At 37.6% G+C, this 20,507-nt stretch overlaps 1 protein-coding gene across 5 annotated transcripts in view; it reads right to left on the bottom strand.

Moving 5' to 3' along the window:
• The window catches only part of LOC112830711 (ceruloplasmin), a 58,307-nt gene that overhangs the window by 31,225 nt on the left and 6,575 nt on the right, over positions 1-20,507 (bottom strand). For 4 of the 5 annotated variants that reach the window (XM_073898687.1, XM_025880782.2, XM_025880740.2 and 1 more), the window contains exons 2-9: positions 18,091-18,338; positions 16,096-16,308; positions 15,168-15,341; positions 13,067-13,321; positions 11,839-12,010; positions 8,564-8,703; positions 6,837-6,989; positions 5,121-5,335 (exon numbers count right to left, since the gene is read on the bottom strand). In XM_073898687.1, coding sequence (XP_073754788.1) covers positions 5,121-5,335; positions 6,837-6,989; positions 8,564-8,703; positions 11,839-12,010; positions 13,067-13,321; positions 15,168-15,341; positions 16,096-16,308; positions 18,091-18,338 — 1,570 coding nt within the window. The remainder of the gene's footprint in view (positions 1-5,120; positions 5,336-6,836; positions 6,990-8,563; positions 8,704-11,838; positions 12,011-13,066; positions 13,322-15,167; positions 15,342-16,095; positions 16,309-18,090; positions 18,339-20,507) is intronic. The other variant, XM_073898695.1, reaches the window with a different exon arrangement.

Below are 20,507 nucleotides of genomic sequence, written 5' to 3'. Positions count from 1 at the left end.
TCTCAAAAAGTTAAAAGAAGAATTGCCCTATGATCCAGCAATTGCACTATTAGTTATTTACCCAAAGGATACAAAAATACAGATTCAAAGGGGTACATGCACCCCGAAGTTTATAGCAGCATTATCAATGATAGACAAACTATGGAAAGAGCCCAAATGTCCATCAACTAATGAATGGATAAAGAATAAGTGATAGATGATAGATAGATAGATAGATAGATAGATAGATAGATAGATAGATAGACCTATATCAGAATATTACTCAGCCATTAAAAAGAATGAAATCCTGCCATTTGCAATGACGTGGATAGAGCTAGAGTGTATTATGCTAAGCGAAATAAGTCAGTCAGAGAAAGACAAATACTATATGACTTCCTCATATGTGGAATTTAAGAAACAAACCATATGAACATATTGGGGGGATAGAGATGGAATCGAACCATAAGAGACTCTTAATGATAGAGAACAAACTGAGAGTTGCTGGAGGGAGGTGGGTGGGGGATTGGCTAGATGGGTGATAAGTATTAAGGGGGGCACTTGTGATGAGCACTGAGTGTTGTGGTAAGTGATGAACCACTGAATTCTACTCCTGAAACCAATATTGCCCTGTATGTTCACTAACTAGAATTTAAATAAAAATTTGAAAACAAACAAAAAAACCCCACGGCGTTCAAGTAACATTTTTCCCCAGAAGTGCAAGACTGGTTCAACATTAGGAAATACTTAATGTCTTTGGTCATGCCTACAGGTCAAAGGAGAAAAGATATAAAATAATTTTTTAAATAATATTTTTAAATAAATTTTTAAATAAAAATTTTAAATAAAATTATACATTTTGGCACTAGCTATTCCCTCCCCTTTCCCCCAGATCTTTGCAAGGCTTCCTCCTTAAAATTTAGATCTCACCTCAAATATTACATCCACCTTATCTAAACTAGGATTTCTGTTCACTATCCCATTACCCTAAATAGAAATTCCATGTTCGTGGATAGGAAGACTCAATATTGCCAAGTTGTCAGTTCTTCCCAATTCGATCTATAGATTCAATGCAATCCCAATAAAAAACTCAGAAAATTATTTGTGGTTATCAACAAAGTGATTCTAAAGTTTATATGGAGTGGCAAAAGGCCCAGAATAGCCAAAATATTATTGAAGAAGAACAAGGTTGGAAGACTATTTCCCAACTTCAAAAATTACTACAACACTACAGCAATCAAGACACTATGGCATTGGCAAAAGAATAGACCAATAGATCAACGGGAAGAATCGAGAGACCAGAAGTAGATTCACATGAATTAAGTCAACTGATCTCTGACAAAGGAGCAAAGGCAATACAGTGGAACAAAGATAGTCTTTTCAGCAAATGGTGACATAACAACTGGACGTTTACATGCAAAAAAATGAATCTAGACACAGATTTTACACTCTTCACAAAAATTAACTCAAAATGGATCACAAACCTAAATGTAAAATAAATAAAATAAACGTAAAATAAATAAAGCTCCTAAAAGATAACATAAGAAAAATCCAGATGACCTCGGTGATAACTTTTTAGATACGCACCAAAGACACAACCTATAAAAGAAATAATTGATAAGCTGGATTTCATTAAAATTACAGTTTATGCTCTATAGAAGTTAATGTCCAGAGAAGTGAGAAGACAATCCACAGAATGGGAGAGAATATTTGCAAAAGACATCTGATAAAGAACTGTTATCTAAAATACTAAAGAACTGGGCGCCTGGGTGGCTCAGATGTTTAAGCGTCTTGCCTTCAGCTCAGGTCATGATCCCAGGGTCCTGGGATCGAGTGCCGCATCAGGCTCCCTGCTCCTTGGGAGCCTGCTTCTCCCTCTGCCTCCCTCTCTCTCTGTCTCTCATTAATAAATAAATAGAATCTTAAAAAAAAAATAAAATACTAAAGAACTTTTAAAACTCAACATTAAGAAAACAAACAACACAATTAACCTATAGGCAAAGATCTTAGCAGACACCTCACCAAAGAAGATACACAGATGGAAAACAAGCATATGAAAAGATGTTCCACTTCATATATCATTAGGGAAATGCACATTAAAACAACCGTGGGGTACCACTACACACCAATCAGAATGACCAAAATCTGGAACACTGACCACACCAGATGCTGGCAAAGATGTGGAACAACAGGACCTCCTGTTCATTTCTAATGGGAATACAAAATGGTACAGCCATTTTGGAAGACAGTTTGGTGTTCTCTTACAAATGAAATACACTTTTACCATACAGTCTAGCAATTGTTCTCCTTGGTATTTACCCAAAGGGGCTGAAAACTTATGTCTACACAAAACTCTGCACGTGGATACTTATGGCAGCTTTATGCATAACTGCCAAAACTTGGAAGTAACCAAGATGTTCTCCAGTAGGTGAATGGATAAGCAATTTGCTACATTCAGACAATGGAACATGATTCAGCACTAAAAAAGAATGAACTATTGAGCCGTGAAAAGACTTGGAGGAAACTTAAATGTGTATTACCAAGTGAAAGAGGCCAGTCTGAAAAGGTTACATACTGTATGATTCTAACTATAAAACATTCTGGAAAAAAGGCAAAACTATAAAACATTAAAAAGACCAGTGGTTACTGGGGGTTAGGGGAGTAGGGGATAAACCGGTGGAACACAGGATTTTTAGGGCAGTGAAAATATTCTATATGATACCATAATGGTGGATACTTTCATTATACATTTGTCTACACCCATAGAATGTAAACACCAAGAGTGAACCCTAGTGTAAACTATGGACTTTGGATGATAACAATCTGTCAGTGTAGATTCATCAGTTGTAACACATGCACCCCTCTGTTGGAAATGTTGATATTGGGAGAGGCTGGGAGGAGCGGGGGTGGGGGGTGGAAGGGGGTGGGGGGTGGGTGGTAGAGGATATATGGGAAATCTCTACTTTCTTCTTAATTTTGCTGTCAACCTTAAAGTGCTCAGAAAAATTAAGTTGACAAAAATAATAATGAAAAAAATTAAAAATAAACTGTAAAGCTAAAAATGAAAGGTGCTGGTAGTAAGGGAATAGGTGACAGGGGAGAAAGGATAGGAGCTAGACTTCTTTGAATATGCCTCTTTTTGTAGATTTGATGTTGGAACCAGGTAAATATTTTACATTATTATAAAATAATATTACAATTTTAAAGGCAATCCCTAAAAGAAATAGAAATAAAATTAATTAAATAAACCTGTGTATCTGGGGGGTGGCAAAACTACACAGAGAGGAACTATTCCCAGTGACTTTAACTTTGTAATTTGACTGAACATCCCTAGTGGGATCTATTCTAAGGACAAAAAGGGCTGCCAACAAATCTTAAATTGTTTTCAGTAATTATATTGCTGGCTGTAGTGTTATAATTGTGATTCTGAGGCTGTTGTATGTATGTTGTGTGATGAATTGAGTGAATGTTTATGTTGGTATCATTGAGAACTAAGATTTTTCAGTGTAGCTGAAGGGAGATACAGATGTAAGATTAATAAAGTTAAGTAAAAAACAATAAGAATCCTTAGACCTGACTTTGAATGGAAGGTATCAGTATGAACTCATGATTAATTTTATCTTAAAAAATTTCCTTCTCCAGTTCTGTCCATTGAAAAGGCCTAGAAACAATGATGAAGCCAATAGAAATGAGTGAGTACCCATAGTGCCCAGACTGTTGTTCTAAAAATAATTTCTTCCTGAAAAGAACTAGGGCTTCTTGGGAGAAATGGCTGATTTCAGGTCTGGCTCAAAAAGTGTGTAATATGAACTTAAAATAGCTTTTTATACCAAAAGTCAAGGAAGCTTCAAAGACTATCAAGTTCATGTAAAAATGAAGGAATCAACCTGAACAAATCCTCTTAGTAGCAAAAAATAGGTAAGATATTTGGGGCATCAATAGGGATAATGTCAATGAATTCAAACACACCAAATATTCTTAAATCCATGAGGTCACAATAGCACTTAACAAAAAAATAAATTATTAAGAATCTTTGAAGTATGTTAGAGAACTATTACTTTGAAAACTTGTAAATAAAGGGAAAGAATCAAGCATTTGTCATTCCTTTCTTATAGAATATGTACCTCAGGCTAACCAAATAATCCATTAAGGGAAGTTTCTGTTTAAGGAAGTATACTGGCTAATAAATAAAGAAGAATGATGAGATCAGGATGTTACTATTGTGCAATCCCTGATTAGTTTATGAATCTGGGAAATGGTTCTCAGGGGCTGACCACATTCCCAACTATATAGTATATATTCTCTGATAGAAGTACCCAGTACTACACATGAAGTAGTATTGAAAAAAAGAATCTAACCTGAATTTGATCAGACCTATAGATCTAGCTACTGATTTATAGGAAATTGAGAGAAAGAGGAAGAAACTTTCTTGCTGAATGACACCCCAGGAATACGAACAGTAAATCCAGGTGTGGGAAACTTCCATAGGATAGATGACCCTTGAGACAGAAAAACGCAAGGAAATAACCTTGAGAAACACAACTGGTTGCAATGAGTGTCATTTTTTGGGTACTGATTCAAACAACAAACTTGAAACAATTAAGAGGCAGCTGGGAAAAGGGAAACATTAATTGGAAATGTGATGATAAAATTTGATTAAAAATTGATGATACTAACATTATTATGATGATGATTCTAAGGTATGATAATTATATTGAAGGCATTTTTTTAAAGAGCCCTTATCTTTTAAAGGCTCATATTACAATACTTAGAGATAAAAACATGATGGAGTTAAGTATTTCTCTTTTCTAGTCAAATGGTCATTTCCTCCTTTCTAAAAATGCTTTAAACAATACTTTCCTTAGTGAATGTTGAGGGACCAATTATTTTTTATTTGTGTGTTGAAGTCTAAATGTATCATAAAAGACCTTGGGTTTCAAGGAAAGTCTGTTCCAACTCATCTTGAAATAATCATGTTAGCCAGAGAACCTCTGCATAGTAGAGCTCTTATGAGCTGGAGAAAAATTTGTAATAAACAGTATGTGTGTTAAATCCTCACTGTCTCAAAACCCAGAATTTTCCTTATAATAATGATAATTCAAAGGGATCAGGAAATCATTTATATTTTCCCTCATTGGACTCACCAGTCTCCCATTTGCATGTAAACTTCCTTTCTTGCATATTTTCATTGGCCCGATAAGCCCAGTGAATATATCTTTGGTGGGATCCACAGCAGAATAATACATCTTAGATAGACAGACAGGATCTTTGTAAGTGGGTCCCACTTCTTCGGGGACAGACCATTCGTAGGTGAATGTTTGTTTGGGTGCTACGTGTGAAGCTGAAGGAGAAGGCACACCTGTGAGAAATGTCACATTGGAGAGGTTAAGCATGCTTTCTAATGTGGTCAGTTGAACCACCAAGTGGACTGAGTTTCGTCTGAGACAACCCATTTCTCAGTTCCTTTTTATGAATTAGAATGAAACCCTACTTGAATGACATCCCCTTGTGCTCCTGTGTCAGGTCACGGATGGGTGTGATTTCCTTCAGGAAGCCTCCTCTTAACCAGTCTGCGGTTGGTGCCTGCTACGGTCCAAATGTTTGTGTCCTCCTAGAATTCACATACTGGAATCCTAATGCCCAATGAGATAGTCTTAGAAGGTGGGGCCTTTGGGGGGTGATTAAACCATGAGACTGGGGCTCCCCTAAATGGGATTAGTGCCCTTACAAGAGAGATCCCACAAAGCTCCCTATCCCCTGCTATCACGTGAGAACACAGCAAGAAGTCTGAGACCCAGAAAAAGGTCCTCATCCAACCATGCTGGCCCTCTGATATTGGACTTTCAGTTTCCAAAACTGTGAGAAATAAATTTCTGTTGTTTATAAGACACCCAGTCTGTGGGTTACAGCAGCCCAAACAGACTAAGACAGGGCTGCTCTCACAGTCCCTGATGATGTCCCCAGCACTTTTCATGTTAGATTATGTGTATTTCCCCACAAATAGAACGTAACCTTCCTGAAGCAAGCATTGTCTCTATATTTCCTTTGCTAGAACACCACCTGAAAAGAGGGGGTAATCCATACATTTTCTATTGAACACAACTGAATTGAAAATAACTGCAGAACTAGAAGGAAACTGCACATGATCCTGTTCAAATATCCTGATTTTATACTTGGGGAAACTGAGACCAGAAAGACTGAATAACTTGCCCACAGTCACACTGCAAGAGGTGGCAAAGGCACTCATCTTCGTCGGTCACCCTGACATATAAAAGTACCCAAATGCATGCATAAAATGGAATATTTGTGTTATTAAAGTTATATTAAAATGCTTATAATGCTAAGGAAGCAAACTCAGTACAAAAACACAATGACAAGTAGTATATACTATGCTCTCAACTACATTCAAAATATATATTATATGTACACAGATGGAAGAGTGGGAGGTTATATAAGAATATAATAGTGGTTATCTATAGAACCGTAGATAATATTTTTGGCTGTACCTTTTTATATTTTTCCAATATTCTAAAATGAGCATCTAATCTTGTAATTGCAAGAACATTTTTCAAATCTAAAAGTCACCCAAGTCGTACTCCAGAAATGTATAATTGATATAATCCCAATAAGTTACTACCAGCATTGTCAAAAATCATCCAATTAAGGCAGGACAAAATTCCATACACCAGTTGGAAATGGAAGGAGAAGATGTGTCCTTGCTTCCTGGTGTGCTGTCTAAGAATGATATACGAGCGGTTTCCTTGGAAGTTCCCGCCTTCAGTTTTTGCAGGGCAGTTTTCCCTGGCTGACCAGCACAGTGGGTTCTTAAATGTTGTGTGGTTACAGAAGGTGGTACTCACTTCCACTCAGGGGGTTGTGAACTGAGGTATAGTATGTGCCCTCGTTGTTCTTACTGACCCTCACCCCAGTTGGCTCAATGCTGAGGGGATATGCTCCTCTGTTATGGAAAGTGACTCTGATCGTATCTCCTACCTCTGCCCAAATGACAGGACCTAGGGACAAAGAGAGCATTGTTAGTCTTCCTTGGTATATGACATACAGAACACATAAGACAGTTGTTTGGCTTGTCCTTTGGCAGAAACTGCTGGAAGCAACATCTTATTTATGGCAAATGGAACATCTTTTTTTTTTTTTGAAGTCTGGTATCAACTTGACGTGGCAAAGCTAGAAAGAGATAAGAAGGGCTTTTTGATTTAACTTCAGGTTAAGGAAATTTGTTAGCATTTTGATCCCAGTCGGTTCACCAGCTTTATACATTGACAAGAAACTATCCAGCGTCTATACTCTCCTTACCCTAGCCTTCTGTTGGCCAGAAGTGTGATATTTGTCCCAGGAGTCAGGGGGCTGGTAGTTAAACCTTGAGCACCCAAAGAGGGTAAGTTAAATGGTCTTGGATGTGAAGAGTAACATTTTTGTGGATTTTCCGTCACAAAAATCAATATTGTTACCAAATATAGAATAAAAACATAGATATATAGTACATATTTTATGGAATATATAAAATGATACTTATTGAGAGCTTCTCATGTGCTTTTCTGAGTGTTTATGTGTATTAACTCCTTTAATCCTTACAGCATCTTTATGAGTTAAGGACTGTTATTGTTATTTTTTTAAAGATTTATTTATTTATATGAGAGAGAGAGAACGCGTGGCAGGGGAGCAGAGGGAGAAAGAAAGAGAAGCAGACTCCCCGCTGAGCGGGAGCCCAATGCAGGGCTGGATTCCACAGCCCTGAGATCATGACCTGAGCCGAAACCAAGAGTCAGACGCTTAACTGACTGAGCCGCCCAGGTGCCCCAGGACTGTTACTGTTATTATTGTTCCCGTTTTACAGAAAGAGAACAGGCATAGCAAACTAAGTACTCAAGAGGTCACACAGCTAATAGGTGAGGAGTGAGGCTAGTCTGAAGCCAGACTCTGTGTGCTCACCCACTATATTCTGTCTGAAGGTCTGAGTGAGAACAGGTCTCTAGGCTGTGCACAAGGCTCTAAGATTGACCCAGCCTTCCTCATTAGTAGCCTGGATTTTATTTCCAGGGGAATGTAATTTAGCTAAGAATAGAGGCTAACACCTCTGCTGTCTATTTAAACCAAGCCATAAACACAATTCTCCTTACCTTTTTTTTTTTAAAGATTTTATTTATTTATTTGAGAGAGAGACAGAAATCGCAACAGAGAGCAAGAGTGAGGAGGGAGAGGGAGAAGCAGACTCCCTGCTGAGCAGGGAGCCCGATGTGGGGCTCGATCCCAGGACCCTGGGATCATGACCTGAGCCGAAGGCAGATGTTAATCGACTGAGCCACCCAGGCGCCCCTCTCCTTACCTCTTGAAGAAAAAAAAAACAAACATCATTTGAAGTCAGCAGAGTTTTCAGTGATGAAGATTTACTATTGGTAATTTACACTGGAAAAGTAATTAGCTGCTACCTTTAGTTATTGAATGACCTTCCACGTCCCTAGTTTCTATGTCGAAATCATACTGCGGGTCCTGAAGTTTCTGTTCTTTCTGAGACAGAAAGAGTACAGGACAAGGGTGCAACAGTCACAAATATTCTGCATGGACTTACCCAGGAGGCCAAGATGTTCCTCTTCAGGGCCTCTCTTCTTTTGATTTGTGAAGGAAGCATCTGTGTATTCACGATAAACCAGCTTTTTATAAGATCCTCCAATTCTTGTAGAACCCTGTTCAAAAAATACCTCTGAAGCGCTGCCAAAAGAAAAAGGGTTTATCACTGGAGTTGAAAGCAGAACAGAAAGCAGGCATTCACATAGGACAAATTTAAGAGCAAAATTATGGCCAGTGCTCAAAGGTAATTCTTATTTATGATTTGCCAAATATTCAAATGGAAGCAGATGGTACTAGGCACGTCATAGAAGGATGTTCAATTAATGAGTGGGGTATCATGGTATGGAGGTTTCACTTTTTCAAGTGAAGTGAAAAATTGTAAGATGGCCCATGTCAACTCCTGATAGTTATTAATTGTTCTACAATAGAATCTTTTCAACAAATTATGAAACGTTTAAAAATACAGTAACTACTGTTTATTGCATATCAGCACCAGTCAGGTACTTAGGAGCTTTCATTTGTTATCTGAAACTCACATGATAAGGCAACAAAGTTGGCATTATTCTCCCCATTTTACAAATGAAGAAATTAAATTTCAGAAAGGCATTTGACTTGCCAAAGTCATTCCATTCATCTCTTCTCCCATTGATGAATGTATTGGACACCTGCTTTTTGCCAGGAAACTTGCTACATGTTGATGGCATAACCATAAGCAAGCTGGACCCATCCCTGTCCACAAGGACTTTACACCGATCAGAGAAGACAGACTATGAACCGATCAACATAATAACATGCAATAAGCACAGGGCATTATGGAGCAGTTCTCCTGGGCTTGGAGGAAGTGGTGGGAAGAGGCCCCAAAGGCTTTCCAAAGAAAGTGATTTTTCAAAATTATCTAGAGGAGAGTCAAGTTAAAAAAGATGAAGTATATGTGGTGGGGAGAATGGAGAGGGTGTTTACAAAGAGGAAATACCCTATGGAAGGCTTGGAGGAAAGAGTGAATACAGCATGTTTTACAAAATATGACAGGAGCATAGTGTACAGGGAAGGACAAACAAGAGAGAAAGAGGCAGAAGAGAGAGAAGGAGGCTTGGGGAGATGGGGGGGAGCGTGCAGCAGGACCTAGTTAAAGTTTCAGTGCTCCATCCCAGAGCAGTAGGAAAGCTTTGAAAGATGTGAGCATTCAGGAGCATCCCTCCGGTGGGGAAAAGTAGATAACTGTTGGAGACATTTAGGATACAATGAGGCAGTACCTGATAAGGAGGGAAGGAGGGAGTGGTGAAGTGGGGAGTCAGGGATGTTACTCAGGTTTTGGGCTTGACTGATGATGCATAGTGATACTATTCACAGAGAGGAGGAAGCTTAGATATCTGGGGGGAGACAATAGGTTCAGATTTGGACATACTGATTTAGAGGGCCTCATCCAAATGGGGTGTCTCTTAAGCAATTTGAAATGCAAATCTACAATTTACAAGAGCCTTCTGGGCTGAGATGCAGCTTTGGAGTCATTGCATCTGGATGTCAGTGTAGACTGGGACTTAAATTTCTGCTTCAGTAATCACAGACCCAGCTGTGATTCCAACATGTTTCCCACGGGTATCGTCCTCTGATGAAGGCTTGTTACAGTCTTGTACCTGGAAAAAGGCCTGGAGACCAGCTGAAAATCACAGGCCCAGCTATTGAGCAGTTGTGTGTCATTGAGTAAGTTACTTGACCTTTCCAAGTATCTGGGTGGCAAATAGCTCTCTTAGTAGGTGAGGTCTGAGTAGAGATTTGAAGCAGGGGTGTGGCATAATCTCATCAACATTTTCAGAAAGCTTACTTTGGGTGTTTTATGGAGGATGGACAGTAGGAAAGGAAGACTGAGCAGGGAAGAATGGCTAGGAGGCTCTGGAAGTCACTGGACATGGACAGGAGTAGTTTCTGTGAATCAAAGGACACTATCAAGAGAGTGAAAAGAAAGCCTATAGAATGGGAGAAAATATTTGCAAACCATATATCTGATAAGAGGTTAATATCCAGAATATATAAAGAAGTCATAGACTTTAACAACCACCACCAGCAGAAACAAAAACAAACAACCCAATTCAGCAATGGGATAAGGACTTGAACAGATATTTCGCCAAATCACCAACAAGAACATGAAAAGATGCTCAACATCACTAATTAGGAAAATGCAGGTCAAAACCACAATAAGATACAACTTCACACCCAATAAGATGCCTATTATAAAAAAATGGAAAATAAATATTGGTAAGGATGTGGAGAAATTGGAACCCTTGTACATTACTGGTGGGAATGTAAAATGGTACAGCCACTGTGGAAAAAAGTAAGGCTGTTCCTCAAAAAATTAAAAATACAATTGTCATATGACTGAGCAATTCCATTCCTAGGTATGTACACAAAAGAACTGAAAGCAAGGATGTAAACAATACTTGTCCTTCCATGTTCAGAGTTGCATTAGTCACAATAGCCAAAAAGTGGAAACAACCCAAATTTTCATCAACGGGTGGATAAATAAAACACGGTAATGCATAAAATGGAATATTATTGAGCCTCAAAGAGGAACGAATGCTACGAAGTGGATGAACCGTGAAAACATGATGCTAAGTGAAATAAGCCAGACAAAAAAGGACAAATACTGCATTATGTCCCTTGTATTAAGTGCCCAGAATAGGCAAATTCATGGAGACAGAAAGTAGAAGTTATCAGGGATTGGAAAGCTACTGTTTAATGGATACAGACTTTCTATTCAGAATGATGACAAAGTTCTGGAAATGGATAGCGTGGATGATGGTACAACTTTGTGAATGTACTTAACGCTGCTGGATTGCACAATGCTGTATTTTCTTTTCTTTTCTCTTTAATTAATTAATTAATTTTTATTTTTAATTCAATTAGCCAAGGTATATTGCTGTGTTTTCATGAAAGGAAAGCTAATGCATTGATCAGTCTAGTTGTTTTCAGTATTTTCTGAGGAATTTGTTGAGCCTCTGATAATTTTTAAAACCATTTTCTTTCATGAACTCAAAAGTCATATTTCTCAAACTGGGACTCATACCAAACACCTTAATGAATATTTAGCAGTATTGTTACTCAGTTTCAGGTACCAATTAAAATGTTAATTGCTGAATCCATCTTTTATGGCCTTTTTCTTTCTTTCTTTCTTTCTTCCTTCCTTTCTTTCTTTCTTTCTTTCTTTCTTTCTTTCTTTCTTTCTTTCTTTCTTTCTTTAAGGAGACTTATTTTGAAATAATAGTCCTTTTTCTGAATTACCTTCCAGGTGCTCTTAAGTTTTTTTTGGTGAAGATGTCTATTCCAGAAGGCGCATAGTTCCAGATGATTTCCTCAGCAGCAATGTAGTAATGTCTAACATGTTTCCCACGGATATCGTCCTCTGATGAAGGCTTGTTACAGTCTTGTACCTGGAAAAAGGCTTGGAGACCAGCTGAAAACCACACGAAAGGAGACATGAGTTAATGCAGCCAATGGTTTTTCCCTCTGATTGCCTCATAAACATTGCTGGTGAAATAACAGATGGAAATTGAAGAAATAGTGAAAAACAATATTACAAATTATAGTAAACAGTTGTAAATAAATTACTGATAGAAAATTCAAGCAGTAAAACTTCTCTATATGGCACAGAGAAGAGATATTAAACACTAGTATTTCTAAAAATGTGGTACCAAGTTCTGTGGAGTTTCACTTGGGAGGTCTTCTGATGAGAAAAAAAAGACATATTAATAGATAATTAATGAAGAGGGGTTTGGCCATATTTTAAGGGGCAGGGTGGAGTAGAGGAGAAGGAATGGAAAGAGCATACATAATTATTGTTCTCAGACAAAATCAAAATGGTTATTCACCCAGCGTGTTGGGTCTTCTGAGGCCAAGGTCATATTTAATAGGTGAGGTTATGTTTGAAGGTCAGAGTTAACATACCAAAAGACCCAGATTAAAGTTAATTTCTTCAGGAGATCAATATTACAAACTAATATTTTTTTCAAGAACTAAGAATGTTCTTGTATTGAAGAGATGGAGGAGGGACTTAGCAAGTTAAACCAAGGAGTAACTAGACTCCATGAACAAAGTTAGTTATATCTGATGGAACCAAGTAAAAAAAAAAAAAAAAAAAAAAGCTACTTTTCAACACCACATGCAAATCTTCTGGTGTTTACAATATTGTGTATTTTACAAAGCTGAGAAGTGATATACAAAACTATACTTTTAGGACAGGACTACACATTCAGAACCAGTTGTTCTCTTCCCAAAATTAATATGTTTTCAGATTTCATTACTTTATAAAATTCCAGTCTTTCAGTCTTTTTTATTACATTACGATGCATACTGTCATAGGAATGAAATTAAGTTACCAGTTCAAGGCTCAGATTATTCCAAAGATATTTAACTTTTACATTCTGATTACCAATAATCACCCCATTAGTGGTGTAACTGAGACACGATGCTTATTTCAGCTGACAGCTCATTTTAGGTAAAAATGCCTTACCTTTCAGGTGGTTTAGATTCTGACAGCTAAGCATCCATTCTCCAGGATTCTGGGCCACCATAAAAGCTTCGAATAGGGTAGCAGGAAAGAGATTGACTGTATCAATCCGGTAGTTCTTATTAGTCAACACTTGGCCGTGGAAGAAAGCTGCGTGCACATCCACTTCATTACCCATACCAAAAAGATACCATCTGACTTTGTCCTCTGCACACATGGAGAGACCTGGGAGACTTCCAAAAGCGTATCCATTCACAGCTGTAAGCCAAGAGCAGAGATCGTGACTCACAGACATTGGTGCCTGGGAGAGTAATAGTCACCTCTATAGCAACTGAATGATTTTGGGATGGAAAATACCTGGCATACATCCTGCTGCTATTCTTCCCTTCTGTACCCACATCAGACATTGCTAATCAATCACAGCACTCTTATTTTAGACCTGAATTCAGCCTCAGGAATTTTGTCAACACAGCATTAGCAGATGAACACAACACTAAAGATGAAACCTGTTTTCTCTCTCTGTTATAAGCTATACACATTAGTATGTGTATATGTGTATGTGTATTTGTAAATACATGCATATATATGCATATATACATACATACATACATACAAAATGTACACACATAAATTTTAAAGACTGAAGGTTATCTAGTAATCAATCATGTATCATGATGATAGTGGCAATATGAATGATTTCAATGCTTTCTTTTTGCTTATCAGAACTCTGCCAATTTTCTACAATGACTATGAATTACCTTTGTAATAAGAACACAAGGAAAGCTTTTGCTTTCTTTTTTTCTTTTTTAAGGGTCGGAAGACAAAATTAGAAGAGATGTGAAGGAGGAAAGAAGAAATGCAGGGGAAGGATAGTAGAGACTGGTACCAGAACCACAAAGCCCTAAAAGTCCAAAAGCAGGATGATCTAAGACCCTTTGAAGAAACTTAGGATCACTATTCACACTCAGTGGTCCTAGAAGTAAGGTGGAAATTGGTTCTGGGAAGCACCATGAATACACCTGATACAACAGAGGTATAACCAGACCTACCCAGACTAGATGTTTGAGGATCTTTTTCTAACATCTATTTTTGATTAGTGCATAACAGAGGCAGGATTAAAGTATAGAAAGAGGACCTTCTAGCCAGAAATAAGTAAAAGGGGAAAAAAAACTGTATTTCGTTAATTATTTTTCTGCTTTGGTAGTTATTTTTGTATTCTCAATTTCTGAGTAAAGATTATTTTGAAGAAGCTAAACACAAACAAAAATCTATACTTACTGGTCTAGTTGGTGTTAAGAGATGTGATTTCTTATGCAAATTCTGAGTGATAGATAACCTTACTAAGCTCATTATTTTGTGTCTGGGGGCACAATTAAGAATTGAGGAGAAGCCTAGGCAGTAAAGAAAGCATTTCTAGAAGAAATAAAGTGAATTAAAGATAGAAAAAAATGATGCAGAGGAAAAATGTAAGAGAAATACCTTTTAGAACTAGTGGTTTGAACTATTTTCCTAAATACAGTTCAATGCTTTATGATATAAGTATAATTTAAGCATTTAGTTTAATAATTTTAGGCTGCCTCAAATAATTTTTGGAATGAGTTTGGAGGATAAACAAATGTATAAATAAATATAACATACATACACATTAAACCATAATTGATGGTGTTTTCTCCTTATTAGTTTGGGAACAATTTGGTATATCCAGTTTTACCAGGCACAGAGTTTTGATTTGATCTGTTTAGCTGAATATGAAGTTGCATGTTTAATATACCTTCTTATCAAGGCCAGACTAGAAACACATTACTTAGGGATGCCTGGGTGGCTTAGTTGGTTAAGCGTCTGCCTTCAGATCAGGTCATGATCTCAGGGTCCTGGGATCGAGTCCCACATGGGGTTGCTTGCTCAATGGGGAGCCTGCTTCTCTCTCTGCCTGCCACTCCCCCTGGTTGTGCTCTCTCTGTCTCTCTTTCTGACAAGTAAATAAGTAAAAATCTTAAAAAAAAAAATAAAGACGCACACTACTTATTTATGTGAAGGATAAACCTAGCAGACTTAATGGATAAAGAAAAATAAGATAAAGTTAACACATCTTCTATAATCTTACAATACATCCTGTTACTCTCCTGGAAGTCTTCATCATCTTTGTCAACTTTCTCTGGTTCAGAGCAATAGGTTTTAATGTTGTCATCTAGGTACCAGCTGAGATTTTCATCCACCACAGAAAACATCACCACAAATTCTTGGTCAATATTTTTTTCTTTTTCATTATCCAGAGAATCTGAAGTGAAAATTACTATTTTAGTAGTAGTTAATCTTTAGCGTGTATTTTTAGCAGGTGATTTATAGCTTTAAAGATTTATTTTTCTTATAAACCACAAATCTGGATTAGTCACTTCTGTTTTACAGACATGGAAATACTAGGATATTTTATGTTCAGTATCTTGGGCTTAGAGATCCTTATATATTTGGATGTCCACTGACCACATAACTATTCAATACTTTTTGGCAAATGTGAAGGTTGGAATCTAAAGTTGTGTGTATATCTTCTGGTACATACAGCCATAAGCTGAGATAATAAGTCTTTGCAGGTAAATTATTATTCCAGTAAGAATTAGATTTCAAGCTCTTGAGCTATGTTTTCTTTTTCATGATGCTAGAAATAGATACTGTGATCTTATATTTACCAACACAATACAGATAACTATAGACCTATCACCACGGAGTGCCGCTAAGGAAGTCACATTCAGTAAAGTCACACAGCTCTTCAACCACCACTGTTGGAAATTAGATACAGCAAAACTGTCTTCCAGGAAAGCATGTTTCTTGCAGTTTACCAATGTGTGTGAATGCTTGTTCCATTTATCCCTTCTTCTTTTCCTGCTCTGCTCTTTCTTTCCTTTTTTCTAGATTCACCCCCTCTCAACCTTACCTACTCAATAACACAGAAGACTTGACTTATATTAAAAAAAAAAAAAACTGCCCCATCTCTTGCTTGTTGGTCATACATTGAGATCAACAATGAAAAAATTTACCTTTTTTACAGATTATTAAAGGTCCGATGAGTCCTGAAGCGATATCTTTTGGAGCATCAATGTGGGAATGGTAAATCCTGGTCACACAATTGCTATCTTCCTCACCAGGACTTTGGTCTTCGCTGGCATCCAATATGTATGTGTACTGTTCGCCTGTATACACTTTGTCATCTGCTTTGTAAAAATCTGTGGTGTTATCAGGATAGATGGCCCCTAGGAAGCAATATGCGATAAAGTTACAAAGTGAATGTATTTGAACTTAAATGAGAGAATAGATGGTCCATTAATTTTTTCAGCAAACATTTGGTCAATTTCTAGTATGTGCCCCCTTGGGGACGTAGTGATGTACTGTTTGAAAAGACAGGAATGAAGGAGTGAGAGGCTAATGATTAGGGGGTCTGGAAGCCTCACAGAAAATTTAGTTATTATTTTTTATACTTACTGAATCTTAAGGGAGTAGTAATAGAGAATAGTGACTTTTGGTTTGCAATTTAAAGAACCACTTTTGCTCTGGGGTCATGGTATGGAAGCATGAGCAAAATGGCTACTCTCTCTTACAATTTGAAACATCTTATATGATATCAAATTTTTGCCCATGAAGTAACTATGGATTTTTTAAAAATTTGTACTTTTAATTTTGGATATTTCCAAAAACATGTAAAAGTTGAGAAAATAATATGATGAACTTCCATGTACCCATCACCTGAGCTTTAACAATGATCAGCTCAAGGCCAATCCTGTTTCATCCTTACCCCCACCACTCTTACCTCCATCACCATTGAATTATTCTAAAGCATCATCTCATTTCATTCATAAATACCTGAATATGTGCCTCTAGGGGATAAGAACTCTTTTTTCTTTTAACAGAAACACAGTATAACTACCATAGCTTAAAAATGAGTAATGCCCTAATATAACATGAAATTGTAAAAAAAGAAATAAGACAGCAGTCAACTTCTATGCTATGAAGGTATTTGTTTGTTTCAGAAGAACAAACAAAAATATATGGTCAAAACAATCACCTTCTCAAGCAATACCTCTTAAAAAAGAAAACTAATAATTAAAAAAATCTGATTTAATCTTCATTTCTGGACTTAATCCTTATAATTTCAATTAGCATGGCCTCCTCATTTTCGCTTATGATAATACCTGACATTCACTGAGCTATTACTATGTACTATTATTGTACTTCTTTTATGTATGAGGACACTGCAGCACAGAGAATATAAGTAACTTGCCTAAGATCATGCAGCCAATAAAAGGCAAGGCTGCACTTGAAACTTGGTCTATTACTTTCAGAGCCCTTGCTCTTATCCACAGCAAAACACCACCTCTTTTCATCATCATTACCGTCATCAAATACTAAAAATGAATCAGAGACGTCAAACCTAATCTGTGTTCTTCCTATATCATCTTTAAGTTTTCTAAGTCCTACATTCCAATGACCTTTTGGTTAATTGTATCTCAGCTGTGGCTCTGGGGTCATGCAGCCATGTGTACCATTTGGCTGATGTAGGAGACTACCCAGACTGCCTGAGCCGGGACAGAGTATCCTAAGTTAGGATGGGACGGGACAGCGGCTACGGTATATTCACACGTAAGAACTTCAGAGGTGAGACGATCCTTATCTTAAGTCCTGTTTCCTCCCTCTGGACGTTTGCCTTTTCTAGGCCTTAATTCCCATTGCCTAGTTCTCTCGTTCTCTTTGGCTGGCACGGTGGGGGGCGCTGGGAGGGAAGTCCCAGTTCCCCCTGACTCACTCCATTCGTCTACCCTGAAGTCCCATCACGTTCACACTTCACACAAGCAAGCACAACCAAGAGAAACTCAGCATTATTATGATGAACCAGAATACTTAATAAATAAAATCGTTTAGAGCTAAACGACAAAGTTATAGATCTTATCCAGGAAGGGAGGCCATAATCTTAGAAGTTAAAAAAGTACTCCTACTGAGAATTAAGAGGAAATTCCAGCTAGAATATGAGCTGAACTTACCCTCATGTTCCTTATAGTATGTTATTCCATGTGGATGAAAAGTGTAGGGCCTAGAGGCAAAGTTTTTTAAGTGTACATAAACCTTATCTCCAGTTTCAGCTTTGATAATAGGGCCTAAAAACCCCAGCCAGATAGGTTTTTCTATAACTGTTGTAAAGGTTTTGTCTGTGTACTGTAGGTAAAGGGCCTTCTTATAGACCCTTCCAATTCTATTTGGGCCATTTTGAAGATAGATATCGGGATGTTCCCTGCAAAGGAAAAGAAGACAACTCTATCAGAAGCCATCATTTTGGGGGATAACGTTATAATTATAACATCTCATGTAACTAAAGAGAGATTAATAACCACATCACATTAAATGTTTGCCTACTGTTGTACGGATGCTTCCAAAAAATGAAGAGGTGAACGGGTACTTACCCTGCTATTTTAATTAAGTGAGGTGTCCCACATCAGGTGTGTAGTAGAGAATCATGTGTGAAGGCACCATAAAAATATGGTGTATTGTACCACAGTATTTATCTTTTTTTGTTTTTGTGGGGGTTTTTTAGAGATTAATTAATTAATTATTTTCTGTGGTCTGATAATATTTTATTAATATATAATGTATTATTTGTTTCAGGGGTACAGATCTGTGATTCATCAGTCTTGCACAATTCACAGCTCTCACCATAGCACATACCCTCCCCAATGTCTATCACCCAGCCACCCCAACCCTCCCACCCCCCACCACTCCAGCAACCCTCAGTTTGTTTCCTGAGACTAAGAGTCTCTTATGGTTTGCCTCCCTCTCTGGTTTCGTCTTGTTTCATTTTTACCTCTCTTCCCCTATGATCCACCAGAGTATTTTTCTGCAGGATTTTTATGTTAAAACCCAGAGGTATTATGAAATAAAATACAAAATTAAAGTGAAATATTAAAATAAAGCTGTTAAGACATTACTCACTTATGGTATACCTCTTTCAAATACTAGGAAAAAATGAGTTTATAAGCAGCTAATCTGGATATTTGAGACTTCAATATGTGCATATATTTTGTTTTCCTATATAAATAAAATTAATGATGCTAAATTAATTTTACCATTTGTATTTCTTTTAGCAGCACTAAACCAAGATTGGAATTGATGCGTGCAGTACATGTGGGTTTTAAAATTACCTTTGGATTCAAATTACCCTTATGTTCTTTTAATCCTTTGCAAATGAAAATACTTGAACACTGAATGTTTACATTCTGCTTAGTGGCTGATTCATAGTTGCTCAAAACTTTTCTAAAAATATGAGCAAATTAAATTATAACTGGGTCAGGAGAGCAGGGGGAAGAGGAGAAAGAAAGACAAGAAAGGAAAAGGAAGGAAGTGAGTTTGGTATTCAAACTTTTAAAGTGATTCTTATGTTGTCCTTAACAGAAGGCTCTGAATAGCTCTCAGGGAGATCGATTTGTGGGTAACACCATCTGCCCATTTGGAGGACCCACTTAAAACCTGGACTTTGGCAAGCTCCACCACAAATGGGATCTCCTCCAGTAGAATAAAAAACTGCTAACGCTCAGGCTGATGATCTGAGGTTTGTATTTCTTCCTGTGAGTGTGTGTGTGTGTGTGTGTGTGTGTGTGTGTGTTTTGCCAGCTTTTCCCTCAGTGACCTTTGATGCCTTACGATTTCTACTCAGTCCCCGTGGAGCCAGAAGATCTGACTGGAGAATAAACTTCATCTTATTTCCTCAGCTGTAAGCTCATTGAAAAGAGTGAGAGAAACTTTTCCTTCTTTTCTTCAAGACAAGAGGAGGGCTTTTCTGGGAGCTCTGGACTAATGTTGCTGCAGAATTTAAAGGCCCAGTTCTTCCAAAATCTAGGCTTGCAGCCTAATATTTCTTAAGTTTTAATGTGCATGGGAATCTACTGAGGACCTTGATGAAATACAAGCTCCTGAGCCCCAGCCCCATTGATTCTTTTTTTTTAATTTTTTTTTATTGTTATGTTAATCACCATATATTACATCATTAGTTTTTGGTGCAGTGTTCCATGATTCATTGTTTGTTCATAACACCCAGTGCTCCATGCAGAACGTGCCCTCCTCAATACCCATCACCAGGATAACCCATCCCCCTCCCCCCTCCCCTCTAGAACCCTCAGTTTGTTTTTCAGAGTCCATCATCTCTCATGGTTCGTCTCCCCCTCTGACATACTCCCCTTTTCTTCCTCTCCTGTTATCTTCTTCTTTTTCTTTTTTCTTAAAATATGTTGCGTTATTTGTTTCAGAAGTACAGATCTGTGATTCAACAGTCTTGCACAATTCACAGCGCTCACCGTAGCACATACCCTCCCCAATGTCTATCACCCAGCCACCCCATCCCTCCCACCCCCAACCACTCCAGTAACACTCAGTTTGTTTCCTGAGATTAAGAATTCCTCATATCAGTGAG

The sequence above is a fragment of the Callorhinus ursinus genome, unplaced genomic scaffold (assembly GCF_003265705.2).
Source record: "Callorhinus ursinus isolate GAN/ISIS: 27379988/994484 unplaced genomic scaffold, GSC_fseal_2.0 scaffold1, whole genome shotgun sequence".
NCBI classification, from domain to species: Eukaryota; Metazoa; Chordata; class Mammalia; order Carnivora; family Otariidae; genus Callorhinus; species Callorhinus ursinus.
The sequence above is the reverse complement of the archived record's forward strand: the minus strand, read 5'-3'. Positions and strand labels throughout refer to the sequence as shown.